This window comes from Centruroides vittatus, unplaced genomic scaffold (assembly GCF_030686945.1).
Source record: "Centruroides vittatus isolate TY-2023 unplaced genomic scaffold, ASM3068694v2 contig_1773, whole genome shotgun sequence".
NCBI classification, from domain to species: Eukaryota; Metazoa; Arthropoda; class Arachnida; order Scorpiones; family Buthidae; genus Centruroides; species Centruroides vittatus.
The window spans coordinates 483,515-505,988 of NW_027121084.1; the positions used below are offsets into that span (position 1 = coordinate 483,515).

A 22,474-nucleotide genomic window follows, 5' to 3' on the forward strand; every position below is an offset into this window, starting at 1 on the left:
TCAAAAATTCCAGAGGCTTTTGACCACCCAGATTCGAACTCGGTTCCCCAGAGCGATAGTCTGCATCCTTGACCGCTCGGCCATCCAACCATCTAAGGTGGTAGGCTGACACCTTAACCATTTTGTCTGGGCAGAGAATCTTTAAGATTGTAGGATTGATCGGATCTACGCAACATATAGGCGATCTGCCAATGGAGAGTTTCAATTGAAACTCTCCGTTGGTAGATTGGTCCTTATTTACGTATTAGAAATATGAAGAAAACTCTGAAAACTTCACGTAGTCAGCCCATCGACGAGGCACGAACCCACGACCAATTAACAGAGTTCAGTGGTTTTATGTACAGTACTTGCTCATTTGTGGGCCCATATACACGGTATAATACTCTACGCAAATTATAGTTTTAGAAGTACAGTACAGAATAAATTTATTATAAAAAAGTTAAATTAATGCAAATTATACACTCGATTCATATTGAAAATATTTTCTTAATAAATTTTAATCTTTATATTTGTTATTCTATCTCGTTGGTAGATGATATAATAATTTTTAATCAATAACAGCAAGAAATCAACTTTATGACAAAAGTCATCTGCTGGCCGATTGTGCCATCAAGTTTAATTATATAAAATATAAAATATATTTTAAAAAATAGAAATATAAATAAAATATTAATAGGTTTATATTTGATTTTTATTTCATATATACTTTAAAAATATTACCGAATATTTTAATAAGTTGAAAAAAAAAAAAAAATAGTAGCAGTAATGTATACTGTTCTTGTTTAATAATTAAGAATACACCGAAGCGTTCATAAATGTAGAGGTCGTAACGTTCGTATGACGTGATACCAAAACCGAACGAACCAATTACTCGATGTAAAATCTGAACGCTATCGGTAATTTTGTTCTGTTTTCTAGAAAATCGATTGTATATCGTTGTGATCGAGACTTTTCCAATATAATATGAGTTACCAATTGTATCGAAATACCACATTAGGTAATACTTTGCAAGAAAGTCTAGATGAATTAATTCAGGTAAGAATTTACAGAAGGAAATGTATGAATTTTTCACTAAGAAGGAATAAAAGTTAGTCATTTTAAAAAATCAGTTCAGTAAATCAAGCATCTTTTGTATTGCTATAATTATTGTGTTAAAAATTTTATAAGAAGTAGTTTTAGTTTATCGAATATTAGGCAAAAGAGATCGGGTATAATTGTACAGCACCTCGTGTTCATATAACTTACATGTATTGAATTTGGTTAATGTTACCTATGGTTCCAAAATGGCGGCTCGTCTCTGATTCCAGCAAATAGAAGAAAGGAAACAGTGGGGACACATGTTCTAACCTATTCTAATAAATTACCATAATTATTACCAATAAAATTATTAGAATAGGTTAGGTTAGGTTAGAACATGTGTCCCCACTGTTTCCTTTCTTCTATTTGCTGGAATCAGAGACGAGCCGCCATTTTGGAACCATAGGTAACATTAACCTGAATGGGATACAAAGAAAATACACCAAGACACATGTACAGTACACATAATATTCTAAATTAACCCAATGAATTACATAATACAAGATAAATAATTTTTAATACACTGAAATTTATTATTTAAAATTAAAATATCTTGAATGAGATTTGAACAAGATAAAACTTACTCAAATAATTTCAATTTTTTATTTTTTTAATAGTGGTACATTTCTTAAAAAACAAAATGTTTTTACAACTTGCAAACTGTGAAAATAGATGTCCGTTTTCAAGACTTAAGTTTTTTTTCTTTATAACAAAATATTATCATTGCAGATATGGGAATAAACAAAATTCAAGGACTATTGTCAGTGTTGAAAGCCTAAGATTTTTTTATTTACAATTGAAATAGTTAACAGGTTTTTAAAAGGATGTAGTCATTGGACATGTTAGTTTATTTCGTTTTTAAACTCGTACATGTATATATTGTCCATTAACTTTGATCAATCTGTTCATATTTGGCAGAATTTTCCACGATGGAAATACTACTTTAATAATATGATCTTTTATATGTTCTCAGTGTTCTTTGATTTGATGGCACAAATACTGTAAACTCACAAAAAATGTTAAAAAGATTCCCAAATATACTGGACTCTGAGATCTGTAATATTTACAATACATTTAAGAGTCATTATTTCACTTTGAACAAAAATGCATATTTTCCAACATTGTCCTCAGTCTTTTCTAAGTTTGATGGCATTTCTTTTTCATTTACAGAAGTTTGTAATACTATTTACTCATTGTCTGATTCTACTAATAGTTTGAATCATGTTTATGTTGTTTTTTTTTACATCCAAAATACTGCTATAATTCTCTCTTGTTTTTTTATGGATTCAATAGTCCATGCTTTTATTCCCAATCAGTAGGTGAACTCTATATATATTGCTATCCTCAAAAATGAAAATTATTTTGTCCCACTTCTATTTCATCTGCAATGAAGATTTCTGAGCTCTGTTTATATGACTGCATTTATTCTAAAATGTGTGCTTGAATTTCACTCTTCTAGCATTGCTCTATTTTTTGTTCCACACAATCCAGTAAGAAAATCAACACCTTATATAATTTTTCCAGCATAAAGAGTTTATATAACAAACGTTTTCGGTTTAGTTTATAAACCTGCGTTAGGTTTGAAATTATACAATTCGAAATTCCCAAATTGAAATGTTTTCAAATATTCAATGACATTATTTACAAAATTCTTTTTAAATATTGTAAATGTATAAAAGTAAATATGTATTTTTGAACAGATATTAATGAAGTACTGAGTATATAAATAATAAAATTAAAAATAAAATAAAAATCAAATAAAGTAAACCACAGGAATTTCATACATTTAAGCATTTTTTATGTATAAATAATTCATCTGTAGGATTATTGAAGAATGATCACCATGTATTCACCATAAAGACCCAGAATCCTTATCTAATAGATAAGGATTCTGGGTCTTTATGGTGAATACAATTATTTTTTTAATGTGGACTTGAATATTTCCGTTTCCAGACGTTCATCATAGACTTTTTTTTTTTTATCATTCTTGCTTCATTTACATTTGTGGACACCCCAGGCTCTGTTGAATGTTGAGCTGAAATCATCGTTGGTTTGTTATCTATGTCACATTTGTGTTTATCGATTTTGCATTTTAAATATCTAATTGCTGACTCAATGTATGTACATTGGCAATTAAATTTTTCATCTGTTACCAGGATTGAATATACACCTGGTGTATTATAGTCTATCTCATCTTTACTGTTATGTAGCAATTTGTAGATTGTGGCATTCCTATGGAAGCATAAGCTGGTATTTAAATATTTAGCAATTTGTTTATAAATCAATTTGAGTCTATTATCAAAGTCTATAATTATTTGTCTAGTTCAGTGGTTCTCAACCTTTTTTTTTACCTTTTATGGACCCTTTTCCTCTTAATTTTTATTATGGACCCCCATAGAAATTGCACAGAAAAAAACTTTATATTTTTTACTAATAAAATAAGAAAGGCAAACATTCAGAAATGTCACTGATGGTATAAGATTCTCCTAACAAACCATGGCTTTATAATCTCTCTTTGACCTTTGTCAACGAGATATATATGTTGTATATGTATTCAATATTTTAAATAATTTATATTTTAACTCTTATGCAAGAAATGAATAATAAAGAAATTGATATATATATGTATACGTTACTGTAAATGCTCGAACTATGGTAAAACCTAAGATTTACCAACTCTTTGTGGTAAAAGTCCGAAATGTTCTGCAATCATCGTTAATTTCAAACTTTTACCAGTATTCACTCATTATATCTTAGATTTTACCTCAGAGACATGGTAGGCTAAATGTTGAAAAAATAGTCCCTGCTACCTGCACCGCACCACGCTGCCACCTTCGCTTGTCGCATTCCATCGTTTGACATGTTAGAACGTGCACGTTAATTCTAATCCTGTTTACTGTCTAAAAGTTATGAATCAAGATGAGTTTGAAATGGAGATTTTATGAAATAATGGACGAGCTTGTGGCAAGCAAGAAAAATAATAACTTTTATCTCAATAGGGACAAATACGCAAAGTGTTTGGAGGAAGTAAAAGCTGCAAAGAACATGAAAAAGAAACTAGCTGTTCATTACAAGTGTATAAAGCATTACGACTTTGACTATAGGCGGTGAAAAAAACTAATTGCGCCTATGAAGGAGAGTGGAGAAATAAGGTATTACATTTGTTACAAGGACTTATTCAACATTCTTGAAGAAATGCATGTTGCTGTTGGCCACAGTGGAACAACACAGATGCTTAAGGAATGTAACTGCTAGTATAAAAATGTAACAGTTGAGGCTACTATGACATATTTGAAGCTATGTCAACCTTGCCAAAAAAAAACAGAAGACTTTGAAAAGGGGCATTGTCATCAGACCTATACTTCACAGTGGAATGAACTCATGCTGTCAAGTTGATCTAACAGATCTACAAACTACCCCAGATAGAAATTATAAATTCATTTTAGTTTACCAAGACCATCTTACCAGATTTGTGATCCTTCATGCACTTCAACTAATGCGTTGTAAAAGTTGCATATCATCTTTTGGATATTTCCACTACTTTTGGAGTGCCAAACATCCTTCATTCTGATAATGGTCAAGAATTCTCTAACTAAGTTATTGAAACTTTATGCTCCATGTGGCCGGATGTAAAAATCGTATATGGAAAGGCAAGACATAGCCAAAGTCAAGGATCAGTGGAGTGTGCTAATCAAGACATAGAAAATATGTTGAGAACGTGGATGGAAACCAATCAGTTATCAAAGTGATCAGAGGGTTTAAGATTCATCCAGGTGATGAAAAATAGAGCACATCATGAGGGAATCAAATGTTCCCCCTACGAAGCAATGTTTGGTTGTCCAATGAAAATGGGCCTTGCAACTTCAGCAATCCCTAGTTATATGATTAGAGTTATAAGATCTGAAGAAGATACCTAGTGAACACTGTCGCTGGTCCAAGTGTAGTGCTGAAATTTAGCGAGGCCATCAAGTATTTCCAAGTTGTGAGGACCTTTCTAATGAGTTTCAGATTAAACGAACAGGCTGTACTGTATATGACATTGCTAATATCAAGCAGTGTTGTATTCAATAAACAGAAAAGCATCTTTGAAAGAAATCAAGATGGATGAATTTTTTTAACAAATTGTGAAGTCAAGCAAAGTGTTGATGAGCATGTGTAATTTGGCTCTTTTTATGCTTACAATGTGTACGGTTTTCATCAGCTTTGTCGTATACACATATGGCATAATATACATATAAGTTGCAAACAAACATGTTTCTATAGGATAAAGAATAGAGATCTCAAGAGACTGAATAATTTCAAGTACTGATATTTCTTATATACAGGAAAAAAATGGAAATTTTTCGAAAAACGAATATTTTGGGTGTGCAGGAAATCTGTTGTTCATGATATAACAGATTCTCGGAACAATGGATAATTTTTAGTAGCCCAAGCAATCTGTTAAAATAAGATTATTCTGTAGTTATCCATTCCAGTTGTAATTTTGAACTTTACCACACAATCCAATTTGTTACAAATACAAATTAATATCCTAGACATTTCAAATGTAAATTACCATCCTAGATTATCTACCTAAATGTTAAACAAGCATTTGATTCTGTTATCATCTTAGCTGCAAGATATTGCATGAATATCCATGAAGCAATAGAATTTGTTTGGTAAAGAAAAAAAAATTTAGTTCAAAAAAGTTGCTGCTAGGGGGACAATTTGTGCTTTTATGGTGGAAAGCAATACTAAAGTAAAAAAATTTATGAATGACAACAAATGTTCAGCATACTGTCTTTCACATTCTGATACAAACTGAAATAGCGAAATAGCATATTCAACAACTGATTGTATTCTGTAGAGATGTGGATATGATCTTTGATACTGGCTTTTGTTTCTGCTTAATTTGTAATGAGTCCATTAAACATAACATTCTTTAAATGTTCCCAAAGCCAAAAATCAGATAAGTTCAGGTCTGGTGAATGTGCTGACCAGGGCTGGATTTACCAATCCAGGGGCCCTGGGCACAAATTCGGTGGGGGCTCCCCTTTAAGAGTAGGCAAATTTGATGATTTAGAAAATTTACACAAAATACTGTACTTTCAACTAGATTTCAACTAGGAAGTTGTAAATTTCATTTAAAAATAAGGTTATTGTAAACATACATATATTTTATTGTGTAAAACTTATTATTTTAATTTAATTGAAAAATACCTATGTAAAATTTTTTCCTGAAATTTTTGATGTTTCAGAGTTTTTCTTGGGTTTTCTTTTCCTGTGGCCCTCATGATAAGGCCACACTAGGTTGTCACCAGTAATAGAAAAAAAAATTATGCTTAAACATAGTTTTGTGGGGGCCCTGGGCATCGGTTCCAAATGTCCTTATGTAAATCTGGGCCTGGTGCTGACCATGTTATAGAAAAATGATGACTGATTATTCTGTCATTTCCGAAATGCCTGCAAAGTAGCCACTTCATTGATGTTTGTGATGTGTACAGTACATGTCACATATAAGTAATTTTCATCTTTTGATACTGCCAGTATGCTTTACAGATTCCCTAGCAGCAAATTTTTGAACTAAATTTTTTCTTCCCCAAACAAAATTCCATTGTTTCAAAGATATTCATGCAAAATGTCAAATCATTCTGACCAGTGGTTCTTATTTGAGACCATTGTGAAATTAGAACTTGAATTGTAATCACCCTGTTATAATTTTAAAAAAATTTGTAAATATGTACTAGAGATAAGTAGTTCCAGGTTGGAAATGTTCCAAAAGAATCATTCCAGACTCAGAACTACTAGGAACAGCTCCACACCGAGTGTGAAGAGAGTTCCAGTTGGAACTACAGTAGAGCGTCGTTTATCCGAAAGCCAGTTAACCAAAAGCTTTCCAGTCGGACTGTGTTGTGCTGAATCAAATGCTTTTGATACTAGATTAACTTCTAAAGTATAATTTTTTTGTTTTTATATTTTTCAATATATTTATTTTGTTTGTACAAAATAAAGAAATAATTTTTAACGATACAATAGCATCGATTATTATTATAAAAATTTTCATTGGGCTTAAAAGTGACGAAAATTCAACACGAAACAACATGCAATGGAGAAAAATATAACACAAAGTGACACTCAACGGAGAAAAATTTCAACATCAGATAGGTTAATATATTTTTTTGTACATAATCAGTTATCCGAACAACCCGTCCCCAATTCATTCAGATAAACGATGCTCTACTGTACTAATGCATTTTTTGTTTTGTTCTTTTATGAATATAGCTTTTCACAGAACACTGTTTACTCTCTCTGGATTTGTACTTGAACTAAATGAAAATGTTCCAGGAGTTTTTAGGAATGATGAAATTAGTTTAAGAATATTTTAAATTTGTATTTTTACTAGAGTTTATAATTATTTGTTTTATTAGTAACTAGCAGATATGTGTGTGGCATTGCCTGGCCAAAAAGTAAGAAAGCTAAACATTAAAATGGAAACCATATTACAAATTTCTCAACTGTTTACCTTCAGAAGTAACGTAAACCATACACAACACTATTTTGCCAAGGAAAATGTTTAATGATCATGAGTGTTTTCAGCTTGTTCTTCAAGCCACCCTCAAGCATTATATTACATTGCATGGTTAGAATATAACGTTCTAATGAAATTTTGAATGTAATAAATTTAAATATGAATAAAAGAACACAAAACAATTTTAAGATGAATGTTACACAAAGTCAAATCAAATTAATAATAAAAGTTGAAACATAAAATATAATTACAATAAATGTGTTAATATATAAGAAGCCAAAAATGAAAATGTAATAATACTTTGATCGAAGCACAATTTATAAATTGGTATGTTTTAGTTTTTTCTCCACAATGTATTTCCATGCTGTTGGTAATTTTTCAGTGTCCCTAGCATTCATATACCTGTCCATTATTTTGCTTCTGTATATTTCTAAATTTTCTGTACTCATTGCTAACAATAGTGAATGGACTTGTTTTATGATGTCAACCATCTTCCACTTTACAATTGAGCCTTCCACTTGCACCATGGTGGACAACACTGTCTTTTTTTTGATGATGAAGTACGCCTTAAAGAACATAAATACAAGATTTTGTGACTCCGATGCATTCTTTTATGATCCCCAACAGTTTGTTTTCATACGGAATTCTATAGCGGAATTCTTTAGACTCCTGCTTGTGCTGCTTTTTTAGTTTTTATTTGTCATTTTTAAGAAGTCTGTAAATGGTGGGTGCTGTTTTGAATAAACAACTACTCACCACATTGGGATATAGAGACTCACATACTCAGAACTGATTACTGTGTGCACAGAAACAAAACAAAAACAAAAGACTAATGCAAATCAATGCCTGAAGAAGAACTCAGATGAGTTTGCAAATGTGTGCATTAGTTTTTGTTTTGTTTCTGTGCACACAGTAATTGGTTCTGAGTACGTGAGTACCTCTTTTGAATACTAGTTCTGTTTCTCTCTGATTTGCAATCTCATTCATGATGCTCTTTAAGTTTTTATTATATATGAACTTAGATATCTTATTGCTTCTTGTTATTGTTCTTCCTTTGACTTCCTTAAATCTTTCAATAAGATCTACACCCAATTTCTTTTTGTATCCCAAAGATACAACAATATTTTTAATTCTGTTCAAGTTGCTTCTTCTGTCATTAATGCTAGAACAATACAGAAAAGCTCTTCTAATTAGTGGTCAAAAAGTTGAAAGTTTGTGTGTGCAGATCATTGTAGCATGATGGGATATATAGGTCGTGCGTTGCTTTAATGTAAACTTTCTTGTATACTCTTCTGTTCTTAAATGTGATGTCAATGTCCAAGAAGTGTATGTGTATTGAACTTTCTTTCTCCAGTTTGAGATAAACCATCATCATTAGTGTTAACTGTGTTCAAAAATTGTATCCTGTTGTTACTTTTCCAAGTTATAGAAACATTATCAACATATCTTTTGTATAAAACAATATCATTCATGTAGAAAGTAAGAATATCTTTTTCTGTAATTGGTTTTATGTAAGTTAGAAAACTTACATAAGACCAATTTGCACAGTACGCCTGAAACTGAACTTCCAATGGGGACTTCTTTTTTCAGTCTGTACACCCAACCATTGAAGCTAAAGAATGACTGGTAACAAATCCAATTTGCCAGTTCTCTCAATTCATTCAGATGGGCAACTGCTTCAGGTTTCAATAAGAGCATGAATTGCATTAGTGTTTCAAAATGTGATTCTATCTTGATGGATGGATATAAGCTCTCAAAGTCCATTACTGTTCCGACGTCTTGGTCCATTAATTTAATGATAGAGTGTGTAGTTACAACTTTATCAGGGTCTTGGCTACTAAATAGCTGTTTTCCAGTTGATTTGATAAGAAATTATATATGTTGTTTTTCCAAATGTTCTAAATCAGGCTGATGGTTGAAAAGTGTAGAGGACCAATGTACATTTTGGAAAAAATAGCATTTGTACCAATATCCATTAAAATTGATACAAATGCTATTTTTAATTTGATTTGTATAGATCAGTGGTTCCCTAATGGCATACCTTAAGAGATGGCTAAATATACCACAAATATGAAAATATATTTAAAAATGAGCAGAAACCAATTCATACAAAAAATGTATTACATCCATGATAAACTAATATTTTGGTTAGGCCTATAGAGTAGAAATATATTCTTAATTTTGTACACAAAGATTAACAGAAAATCCTACATGTTTTATAGTGTGTTGCGAGCCAAAAAAGTTTGAAGACTAATGATATAGGTGTTTGTATTTATTGGATATATTGTTTTCTGAAAGCACATTTTACCTAACTTGTAATTAATACAATACAGTATTTAATTAAACTTAATAAATTAAATGAAATTTAATCTTGAAAAGTGCAATGCATTAGTAATAATCATATATACTGTGCATTAGATAAAGTATAAAATATCTGCAGATTAATAGAGTACAAATAATAAAGTAATGCCTATTAAATATCTGGGCTTTACAGAGTAATTTTTAAATATGTAAAAAAAAATTGACTTAAAGATTTTAAAATATACAGAAATATAAAAATTTGGAATTAATATTTAAATATTAATTTCAAATTAATTAAAATGGAAAACTGACAATTGTTGAAAGATGATTCAAATCCATTATTCAATAATTGCCACCCTACAGAAAGAAAATGCAAAGTCTATTATATCCAAGAGTTGTTAAATGCAGATCTGTGAGAGTGGAGAGATGCTATATTTTTTAATGTCAAAAGTTCTCTATCTTTAATATAACATGGAAATTATTCAGTTAACATTATAATTATTATTACATTATAAAAATGTATTATGTTAAGATAGGTTACAAATATTTTATTTTACAGTGTGGACAAATTACAACACAGTTAGCATTGAAGATTCTCTTGCAGTTTGATAAAGCAATTAATAATGCTTTGGCTAACAGAGTGAAAACAAGACTTACTTTTAAGGTATGATTGTATTTTATTGTTTATTATACAACAAAAATAAATTAGTATATTTTTTTAAAGTAAGTAAATAAATAAATGAATACATATGTAAATATGCTCATTGACAAAAAGTGCTGTACCATTGGAATTGAATGAAACTGTATTAGTGTGAATAATTATAAGTGCTTAAAATATCATAGCATAGGAACAGTTTTCTGTGGAATGATACAATTTAAAGAAACCTTTGGTACCTTGTAGGACCTCCTCTTGCTTGGATACATAAGGTAATATAGTCAGGTATGAAGGCATACAAGCACTGATTTACCTACAGATATTATAACTGCTTTTCCAGATGTTATACTTGAAGATGACTGAAGCTAGAATCTCATCTGGTTCCACTAATGCTTCAAATCTGGAGACCTGGTAGGCCAAGGAAATGTGGCAATGTGATGGAGACCTTCTGGAAAATCCTAGCTGCATTAATCCAAGCATCATTTTGCTGGAAAATGAATGTCTGCAGCCCTATCACAAAAGGTAACATATGAGGTTGCAGGATTTCCTGAATGTACCATTGTGCTGTCATTGTCCCTTGTATTATTACTAGGGGTGACTGACTGACATACAAGATGGTTTCCCATATCAGCACATTAGCAGTGGAGACAGTATACCATTTAACAGTATAGGCAAATTGGAGTACTTATGGTGGTTCTCCACACACTAACATAGTGATCATCATTCCCAAACAGAACTGGGATTTGTTGCTAAAGATAACACATTGTCAGTATATAGTAGTCAATGCTTCTCTGTCATGGCACCAATGCAAATGAAGTTGATGGGGGATAATAGCAGAACTTGTAACATGGACTATGCATGGAAATTTTCCTTTCCTAGTCACATGCCAATGGTATGGGAGAGAGAGGATTCTGTATTAGACTTTCATCTGTACAAAGATGCCACTGTAGTTGCTCATGCTTGTGTCATGATCAATCATTTCTCCTGTTGGTCTGTCTGTTTGGGAAATCCAAGACATGCGTGCTCTACCATATCCAACAGTCCTAACACCTCTTCAAAGTAGCCCATAATGGCAGGCAATTTGGCAAAATGGTCATCTTACTTTGTTCAGCTGGATTATGTGGCTTTTCTCAAACTGCTGTATTCAATGTTTTTGCATTACACAGGCATGTCTGATATTCAAAGACCTCCAAATAACAGGTACTGTATATTGCACTGAAAATTCTGAACACTGAGCTTCTGCAAATCTTTTTACAGGATAGTAGAATAACAATTTTAAGGCACTGTGGTGACATTCTGGTGTGCCATTGGACCACAACTGTAATTATTTACATATCTGTCTGAAACACAGCTGTATGCTGAGTTTTGCCGTAGTTAGACAATTTTATCTGGGTGCCTAACTTTTTTGTCAGTGAGTGTATTTTGAATCAATTGTTAATACTTAAATGTAGTTTTAAACTAGACCAAAAATTAAATTTATGTAAAATTGAAATCAGGATTATATCTGGAAAGAATTTTTTTCCAATGACAAAAAAAGAAAGTGAAAATGTGTTACTAATAAAATTGTATTAAATGCAGGTTAATAATGTAACTTTATTTTCCATTTTATTTTTGACTTTTTCCATCCTGTGAACACTGAGGACTTTTTTAAATATTTAATCATAGGATTGCAGAAATAATGATTGACATATTAGAAAGTAATTAATCAAGTTGTTTATAACATTATGTTGTTTAATTAACAGTTTAAATTATAAAATGATGGACAGATTTATTATATTTATTAGAATATGGTCTTGATTATTACATATTAAAAAATATATATAATTCTTTATAAATTTACAATAAAATAAGTGGATAAACTTTTAAATTAGAAATCAATAAATTTTAACTCCTAATCTGAAACACATTTTGATATTTCAATTTTATTAGTATGAAGTTGAATAATAAGTTTTTAAAATGATTAAATTTTACTATCTGAAAGAAATTCTAATATAAAGAAATTATTTTTTATTTCCTCAAGGCTGGTCATTTAGATACTTACAGGTTTTGTGACAATGTTTGGACATTTGTTTTAAAAGATGTGGAATTTAGAGAGGTCCAAGAATTAGTTAAAGTTGATAAAGTGAAAATAGTAGCATGTGATGGAAAAGGTAAGTTACATTAATATGAAGAAGTTAATATACATAATATCTCAGAAACTATAATTTTTCTTCAAGTTAAAGTTAATTTTAAATCTTATAAAATGATTTAGTTGACTTGCATATTTATTACTTAAACATTATTGATTCCAAATGTAAATATTAGTGAGAATGCAAATAAATATATACTTTTAACAAATAAAAAAAAAAATTTGATTGATATAACAAGATGTCAGATATAGAGGATATAATTTATCTTAACTGATTTACAGCTTTATCAGTCTTAATTCAGAAAGTAATTATATTTTTTTAATGTTGAATATTTTTTGAATTTGAATTTTAACTTTGATGGACTTTTATTCCATCACCGAAGCTAAATTTATAATTATTATAATTTATTCTATTTTTACTTCTAAACATGTCTTAAAGTATTGATTCTAATTAAATGTGTTTTAGTAATGTATGCACTTTGATGGTATAGAGTTTTCCTTGCCTGTTTTGATTTGTGTATTTTGGGTATTTGTTGTCTCTGTATGGGGTCTAAACGTGTGTTATGCTACATACATTTTTTTGGGTGTTACTGTTGAGGTAGTCTCAATGAGTGTTCTATCTTTTGTGTGATCTAGTGTTTGTGTGTTGTATCTGTTCTGCATGTCGTTGTTTATAGAATAAGGTTATGTATAATTGTGTTTTTCTACTTCATTCATTTCTTGAATCCACTTCATATTTTGGCATGGTTTTCCAGCCTTGGTGGTGGTAGATGGCTGAACTACTGCTGAAGCACATTGGCTGGGATGGTGTGTGTCATCCATTGTGTTTGAGTGAGGGGCAAATGTGTTTATGCCTCACTCAAATACAATGGATGACTTACTTGGGCCAGTGCTGTATTTTCCATTAGAGGTTAAGGGAGAAAGATTTTATTTTTCAATGCGAGCCTCTGCCTAATTCATGAAGGCAGACCTTGTTAGCATTGGTGATACCTGAACCAGTGTCATGAATGTGTGACAATCACATTTTTCCCACAGAAGTGAATATGCTTATATACCTAAAGTCTGATAGTTATAGCTCAGCCACCCTTGGCATGGGAAAGAGAGAATGTTGAGCAGCCACCCACTATGGCTTAGACTGCTTGCAGGTCACTCTTTGCTTCATTTCTCTCTTTAGACCTTATTGGCATGGGTAGCCTACTGGAAATTTATGCTTTCACCTGCATCATGCTATGGTTCATTGTGACTTGTGAGAGAGTTGTTGTGGTATATTATTATTATTATTAAATGTGGTTTGTGGAGATAGGCATTTAAATAAAAATAAGTACCTATCATATTTTTTAACATTATAAATACTAGAAATGTATTAATGAAAATTTATATCATTCATCCTCAGAATAATTATAAAACAGGCATCCCTCAACTGTAGGGGTTACACTCCAAAAACATTATATTGTTGTTAAAACTACAGTTGCTAAAACAAAGACACTATGGACAATAAAGGCTGATAACATGTAGTCTTTAATTACAGTTTGTAGCAATAACTGATAATGTTTTAATTGTTGTTTCTCACAATACAATAGTTAAAGTTTTGGTATTATGCTATCCGTTGTTAAAGTTATACCTTATACCTTACAATAATAATACTAGATTTTACTTTTAATACTTACCTAGTTATTTCTTAACTTTTCTAATTTCTAAATCTCCCTTGGTGTGTTTCCAGGGTGGGGGAAAGCAATGTTTTAGGACTTGGTTATAAATTCTGTATCATAACTGTATCTGTATCCATAAGTGTTTGCAATGCTGGTACTTATGGCAGTAGTTATAAAATACCATAAGTCTGTATCCATAAGGAACCAAACTTTTTTACAATGTATGAGGCAGACCACCGTATGCATGTGCACTCTTGATGTAAATCGGAGAAAATATATCTGTTTGATGTTGCCAGATTTACACTATAATTGTAAGGTAGCCAACCTAGTGGAGGTAGGGGACGTTAAAACCCACTCCTCGGCATCTGTGTTAGGTTGCTGTCTTTTAGGTGGGATTGGTTAATCCTGCATCAAGATAAACCGAAAGGAGGGTTGTATGTGAGTTGTGATAGAGGAGGCAAATGATGACAAGTGTTTTTCACGTGAAAACCGTTTATTTGTTAACATTAGTGCTTACATCGTCAATCGACAGTCCTTCACTAATCCAGATGAGAACTTTGGCATCGGTCGCAGCCCTGGGGCGGACGAGAGGAGATCGCTGGACAGATGGACGATTGGGGAAATGGTGCAATGGAGTTCTATCTTGAACGACGACACAACTCAATACGGATCATGACTGTTATTTGAATAGTGAGGAGACTCTTGGCTTAATCCAGAGGAGACTGTCTTTCAACCTTGAAATTTCGATTTTTATAGGTTTTTTTCCTCTATTCGCATTTTGGATTGGTCCCTCGTCCCATTCCTCGCTTCCCGATTGGTCTCTCCTTTGTCTCCAGGTGCAAGACGAAACCTCTTTGGGTTGCGGGAAAGGTCTGATTTGAGGTGTCTATTTGATACCTATTTATTGACTCTGCCCAGCAATTGTTTATAAAACACCAACATCTGCACTCATAATTCAGGCTGTTCTTACACCATTTTTGACGTCTAAGAATTTTAACGATTATTTTCATCTTTCATTTATCAAAAGTTCCCTCTTTTATTGTTCAAAAAGATTTATCTCAGCCAACATTTTATAGACTTGCAAGTCAATGATCTGCCTATTTATGAGCGCTTGTGTTAGAGTTTGCTTTTTGCTAAGCCCTTGACAGAAATTTGACACATACTTGAACAGTTCCGAGTCTTGTTGTTTACATAAGAATTTCAAAGGTTACTAAAGTTTGAACCCCATCTGGGAAACTACATAATTATTTATTCATTTATTTTTTATTTGTTTTCTTTATGACCAAAGTAACGCTTATTTAAAATTTTATATTGTTCAAAAGTAACATGAATCGGTCAAAAGTTACATTTGTTTTTGTTTGTTTTCTTGTTTTCTTTGTTCAACCTATCAATTTGTTTTCTTTGCTCAACCTATCAATGCTGTATCACTGGCATCAATAGCAAAGCTCTAGTATAATGGCAAACACCATTGAATATTTATGTGATGAGCTATTAATACAAGTCATACAAAAATGTCCTTTCTTGTATGACAAAAGTCACACAGACTTTAAAGATATACAGAAAAAAAAAAATGCATGGAATACCATGGCTGAAGCTGTCCAAATGATAGGTATGTGGTTATCAAAAAGTATATAGATATTATGCACCTGTAAATATTTGAAAATAATACATCTTACAGTTTTGAAGTCCAGACTAGTTGGAAATTATTAAGGGAATAATTTGGAAAAGAAGACAGGTGATATATTCCATCTGGGAGTGGAAAAATCTTGTAGCCTACATGGCCATTATATTATCTGTTTATGTTCCTAAAGAATGTTGTAAAACATCACAAGTAATTATGACTATATTTCGAAGCTTGAGCTCTTGCATATTATTCTCATGTAGCATTATTGGCTTTCAGGACTCGATGTAATTATGCTGCTCCAGTCAGTAATGAAACACAGCTAGAGTCTCAGGATGTGGACGCATCACCCTGGAGTACATTTGATGTACTAACCAAAGTGGATGTTTCAGACAATGAATAAGATGTCCTGTGTACATCAGAGACAGGACATTTTGTTCATTGTCAGAGAGAACTGAGAGTTGTAATACACCCAATGATGGTACCTCATCTACATCCATAGGTGACAATGTCAGATCTGTGATACCACTAGCTGGTGGTGTCATGTGAAAAAGAGAAGTAGACAGATGGAAACTGCCAATGATCTGGAGACCAGCATAATGAATGCTTTAAATGCTATTCAACCAGTTCTGGCAACTCTGCAGAAGTGACAGTCACACAAGTGATTAGATGCTTGCAGATTCAATTTCTGCAAACATAACTGAAATAATAAAAAAAATGAATGTTACTGAAAAAAGGCATTTTAAAGTAGCCATTTTATTTTTTGGGGTTATGAATGAATTTGAAGAATAATAATAAAATTAAATGGTATTCCAAAAAATGTTGTTTTATTTGGTAAACCACATTTATGGTAAATAAAATTACATTTGCATGTATAAACACTTCCGAATTCAACCATCACTTAAGAAAAAAATGTATAAGATCTACTGGTGATCTAAAGATTACTAGGAAGTTTTTTATATTTAAATAAATGTTTCTAAAATGTTGGTTGAACAAAGTAAAGTGCTGATTGGTGACATTATTTTTTACAATTCATTCTGCTAATTGTGTTTATATTTATTCATATTTTTAAAATACATTCTGATCATGTCATATATTGAACTTTCATATTTTAGCTTTTTATATAAGATAATTTTGACATAATATATAAAATTCATGGTTATGTAAAACTATCAAACTGCAAAAAAGGAGACTAAGAAAGCAGTAGTAAATCAAAATATTATTATGTTGACAACCAAACATAAACATCTGACTGGTGGTTTGTTTATATTGATGTGGTACACTTACCATCATTGTTGCTGACACTGCCCATTCTTTTCTTTTTATTAATAATATAAACTCCTGTTGATAATTGCCAATAATGCAATCATAGCCACATATTTTTGTCATTCCATTTCTATTGTGTTCTTGATCTGTTCAAGTCTTGTCAGCTACTTCAGGCTTTCAACTTCTGATTGAAAGGCAACTTGGCACATGTATAGTCCACAGATTCTCCATACTAAACTAAAAGTTTGATGCATTCAAACTTTTGTTATGGAATATGGTACCACCATATAGATAACAAATGGAGTTTATAACCACACTATAAGGATATGGTTATGGTATGGAGTTTATAACCCAGCCTTTAGGGATAACATTCTCCCTATGGAAAAAGACTTTTCCATTAGACATTCCATTGGTTTAGTCTGACTGCTAGTGGGTAATTTGAAATTAGAACTGTATTTGTAATGTTGATAGCAAAACGTGGTCTGACCATGGCCAGACCAGCTGGACCTGATCCTACAGTCTTGAGATTAAATTTTGGTCTGAAGAAAAATTTAAATGAAAAAGATTTAATACAAAATATTGTCAGTTTAAAACAATTGACCAGCAAAATAAATTTAACATTAAAATATTTCTGAATTTTAAAAAGTTCAATGAAATGTTGGATTACGATACCAATGATATTTACTACACAAATAAGTAATTAGTTCTCAAATTTTATACTGGTTTAATATTATGTAATATTTTCTTTTTATAATTAATAAAATTAAGACTGTAGAAAGATAAATTGTTTTTTTTTCTTTTTCCTGTCAATGTACTAGATCAGGGGTGGCCAACAAGTCGATTGTGATCGACTGGTCGATCGCCAAGCCAATTTTGGTCGATATCTAGCAATGTCTTGACTTAATGTATTATATTTGTAACCGAACGCAACTGTATGCATGCAGTTATGACTCGACTCATAACCAGTGAGTGCACATCGTACTGAAACAGTGTATAAACATAGTATGTACAGTATTTCACACTTCCCCCTCCTCACTTAGACTATGCCTATGACAACGAGTCGATCGCGACACATTTTTACGATAAAAAGTAGATCTTATGTGCACAAAAGTTGGCCACCCCTGTACTAGATTATAAAAAATGTAAAAGAAATTATCAGTGACAGATATGAAAGGACTAAAATCCATTATAGAAGGGTTGATTGATAAATAGGTTTCCTACCATAGCATTCTGCAAACTGTTTAGATAGAAACTTACAACTGCAATCATTTAATAGTCCAAAGTATCTAATCTGTATATGCAAAGTCTTAGTTCATTGTTCTGTGTTGTTTGTTACAGTTATGTTCAAGCATGAATTTATCTTTCTTATTTCATAGAAAATAGTGATTAATGATTGAAATCTTAGCATTAAAAAGTTGTGTATCTGTTGAAATTTACAGTATTTTGGACATATTCTCATAGTAAAGCCAGAAAGAATTATCTTTTTCTTGCACTATGTAAGTTCATATTACACTAAAAATGGCAAAGATGCTTAGGAATCTAAAGCTACAGATTGTTTCACATCCTCCTCAAATTCCACATCTGGTGCCATTGGACTTTTGTTGTTAAAGTTAAATTAAAGGTGGTGTTGCAATGTCAATAGTTCATTGGATCCTGAAGTTCAAGCTGTTGTATGAATATGTATCTAGGCTAAACCAAAAAGTTTTTTCATGTACCAAATGCAAAAATGATTGAATGTCTAGAAAAATTGTCATTCTAAAAAGTAATTAATCATACATATTTATTTTTCAACATAAAATACATGATTTTTATTACTATTTAAAACTAGTCACATTAGCTACCTCTTTCTGAACAAGTATTATAAAAATGGAGACCTTATTTATCAATCCACCTTCATATAACAAATATAACAATATCAGAGGTATCCTCACAATATCCATCTTCTGGTTACCGCAGGCTGTGGCGCTCAGAGATGTTCCATATGATATTGTGGTAACCATGGGTCCTGGCAATATCTTCCAAGTATTTTAATTCTTCTGCGAGTGCCTGTTGCGTAGACGAGTGTGTGTAGGCTCTTTTAACCAATGCCCTGAAGGCCGCCATCTTGTATTGGAAGGGATCACAAGAGCTTATGGGAGCTGGTATGTATGTGGATATACTAGACGGTTTATGATATGTGGACTTGTAGATGCCGGAATCCTCAATTCTGATATCCAAGTCAAGGAAATGGACCCTGCTGCTGCTATGTTACTCCATCTCCAGGGACAGCCCATAAAGATTGTCATTCAGTTCGTCTAGAAAGCGGGTTAGGTTGGGAGTTGTCCTCCATAAAATAATAATATCATCAACATATCTTTTGTAAAGGATAATGTTTTGGAGGAAGTTCGGAAGTGTCCTGCTCTCCAGTTACCTAATAACCAACTCATACAAATCCCCGGAGACCGAACTGCCCACGGGAAACCTCTAGTTTGTGTGTATATCACCTCCCGGAATTGAAATACTGAGTTGTAACAAATTAAGAGGGCCAATTCTAGTGCTTGTTGGTGGAATTCAGACAGACACAGGCTTCTTCTAGCATTGCTGCAGTAACACAAAGCGGTAACCAGAGGATGGATATTGTGAGGATACCTCTTACTTTCAACCCCCTCTTGAGGTCTTTATACAGTACCATATAACAATATCTATAATTACTTAAAATTTTAGTATTTAATTTTTAAAGTAAAGTAGAATTTTAAAAACTAACATCAACTTATTTTATATTTCAGGATCTAGTGTAAAAGATGAAAGAGAGTGAAGTTTCATTATCAACTAAAATTTGTTGAGACATTTGTAAAATTGTTTTATTTACCAAAATAATCTCTATGTTCATTACATTTAGTAAAAGATGAAAGAAATTTCTAAACAAAATAACAATTTTATAAACATTAAGGATGTTTATAAAATTGTTTATAATGTTTATAATTCATGAATATATTGTTTTAGTTAAAAATAACAAACTTATAAATGTTTTATAAGAAGTTGGAGTTAATGTTGATTATTATATTGAAATAATGTATCCATAAATTTCAGTTTGAAAATTTTTCGAAAGCATTCAAAATATATATATATATATATAATTTTGTGAAATGAAAATTTTATTATTAATTTAGAAGACAAATTTTACATTAAAATATAAAAATTTTTAATATTTAGAAAATATAAATAAATAGCATTTATCACCAATTTATAAAATAATAATTGAATTTTGACACTGATAATTAAAAGAAGAAACTGGAATTTGTATTAAAAAATCTCTCATGCATAATTATGAATTTATATATAATTTAAGAGTACTTGAAGTTTTTCATGTTTATTTTTGTTAGATATATTTATCTTACAATAAAAAATAATTTGTAAGTACAATAATTGCATTTGTCTAATTTTTTCAGTCATATACAGAAAATAAAAATTTTATATAGACACCTTTTATATCTACAATATGTTATTTGTCAGAATAACAAAAATATTTATTTAGTACTAGATATGGTACATACACTTTTTGTGAGGTAAATTAAGTAAACAAACATTAAATTACTGTACATATTGCTTAAAATATTATTTATCATATGAGTAAAGTGTTATGATTAGTACTCATTTCAAATGATATTAAAAAATTATATTTAATAATAAAATATATAACTTTAAAGCAACATAAATGTCAGAATACCAGATGATTTTCCTTTTTGTCTAAATCATTTGAGTAAAGTAAAATATAACAAAATTTTTATAAATAACAACCAATCTGATTCATTAGAGTAGTAGTACTTAACCTGTTTTGAGTCATGGCTTCTTGAGGACAATCGCTCTAACTCATCTTCTCTTGTGTACAGTGTACTCATGACTCTGCAACTCCTGTTCCATTGAATAAATTTAAGTTTTTCTCTGTATAGTATACAAAGAAAAATTTAAATTAAAAAAACTTAACAGAGAAAGGTTTACCTGTATAGTATACAGGTAACATAAAAACCTGTATAGTATACAGGTAACCCCTGTATAACACTGGAGTTACGTTCCAATTGCCGTGTTATGCGAATCCGTGTTATATGAAACAAAGAACTAGTGTGAAAAGGGGAGTTAGGTTCCAAAAATTAAAAAACATGCTGTTAAATCCTTCTTTAAATTGGATTTATTATTCACAAGTCGAAAGGCTGGATGCAGGCAGGCATCGGGGCATACAAAATTACAAATAAAAATAATAATATATTGAATATTATACTGTAAAAATATAAAATAAATATAAAATAATTTATATTGTTAATTTAAATAGTAGCCAGGGGTGCCCCTAGTGGCCATTTTTGAGATACAGTGATATAATCCAGTTTTTCAGCTTTATATAGTAGATTTTTTTCATGGGTAAAATACTTATTTATTATTTAAGTAAATATTTTACCAGAGGATTATTCATCCTATATGATGATCTCAGCATGAGCATCATCAACTGGTAACAGTTTTTATTACATTTCATGTTGTACTGTAGGAGTGTTTTACCTAATTCCCGAACCGTGTTAGAGTGAACCCGTGTTATACGGGGGATGTTCCCAATTCTCGAACAGTGTTAGAGTGAATCCGTGCTATAGAAGTGCCGTGTTATGCAGGGGTTACCTGTACTTTTTATTTCCACTGCGTTTTCATTTCTTCAATTTTTTTCGTATCATATATTACATCTGAAACAATTTTATTTAATGACAATATTGCTTTTGTTCTGACTACCTGAGACCATCTCATAGACCCCACTTTAAGAAGCTCTGCATTAGTTTCCAAATGATCTGCAGTGTTCAGAAATTGATAGCCTACTTGTAGAGATTAATTCCATGAATGTGATTTTTATTTGTTAATGGAATTAAATGACAATAGTTAATACAACAATATATTTATAACAAATTATAAAATTTATTAAAAAATAAGTTTATAATGGCTAAGATTTAGTGAATATTAAAGATTTGATTTAAAATGTATAAATTGCTGACTTAGCAAATAATACAAAGAATTTAATGGCTGGATGGGCTGAGCATTTAAGGTGGCAACTTTACTGCTCTGGGAATGACTCATCATGATTCAAAGCCCTAGGAATTGTTTAGGGTGGTTTATCCAGATATGTAGGGCAGCAGTTCTCAATCCATGGTCTGCGGAACATGGGTGCTCTGTGAAGCCACTTGAAATGTTCTGCAAAAATACAAATATACAATTAAAAATTGTTTCAAAAGAAAAATCAATACAATGTAAAATAATT

At 31.2% G+C, this 22,474-nt stretch overlaps 1 protein-coding gene across 1 annotated transcript; it reads left to right on the forward strand.

Moving 5' to 3' along the window:
- Positions 1–889: 889 nt before the first annotated feature.
- On the forward strand, positions 890–20,099 carry TfIIA-S (Transcription-factor-IIA-S). Its single transcript, XM_067263353.1, has 4 exons — positions 890–1,035; positions 10,446–10,550; positions 12,562–12,691; positions 19,971–20,099. The coding sequence occupies exons 1-4, from the start codon at positions 964–966 to the stop codon at positions 19,997–19,999; spliced, it is 336 nt and encodes a 111-aa protein (XP_067119454.1). The 5' UTR covers positions 890–963; the 3' UTR covers positions 20,000–20,099.
- Positions 20,100–22,474: the final 2,375 nt, after the last annotated feature.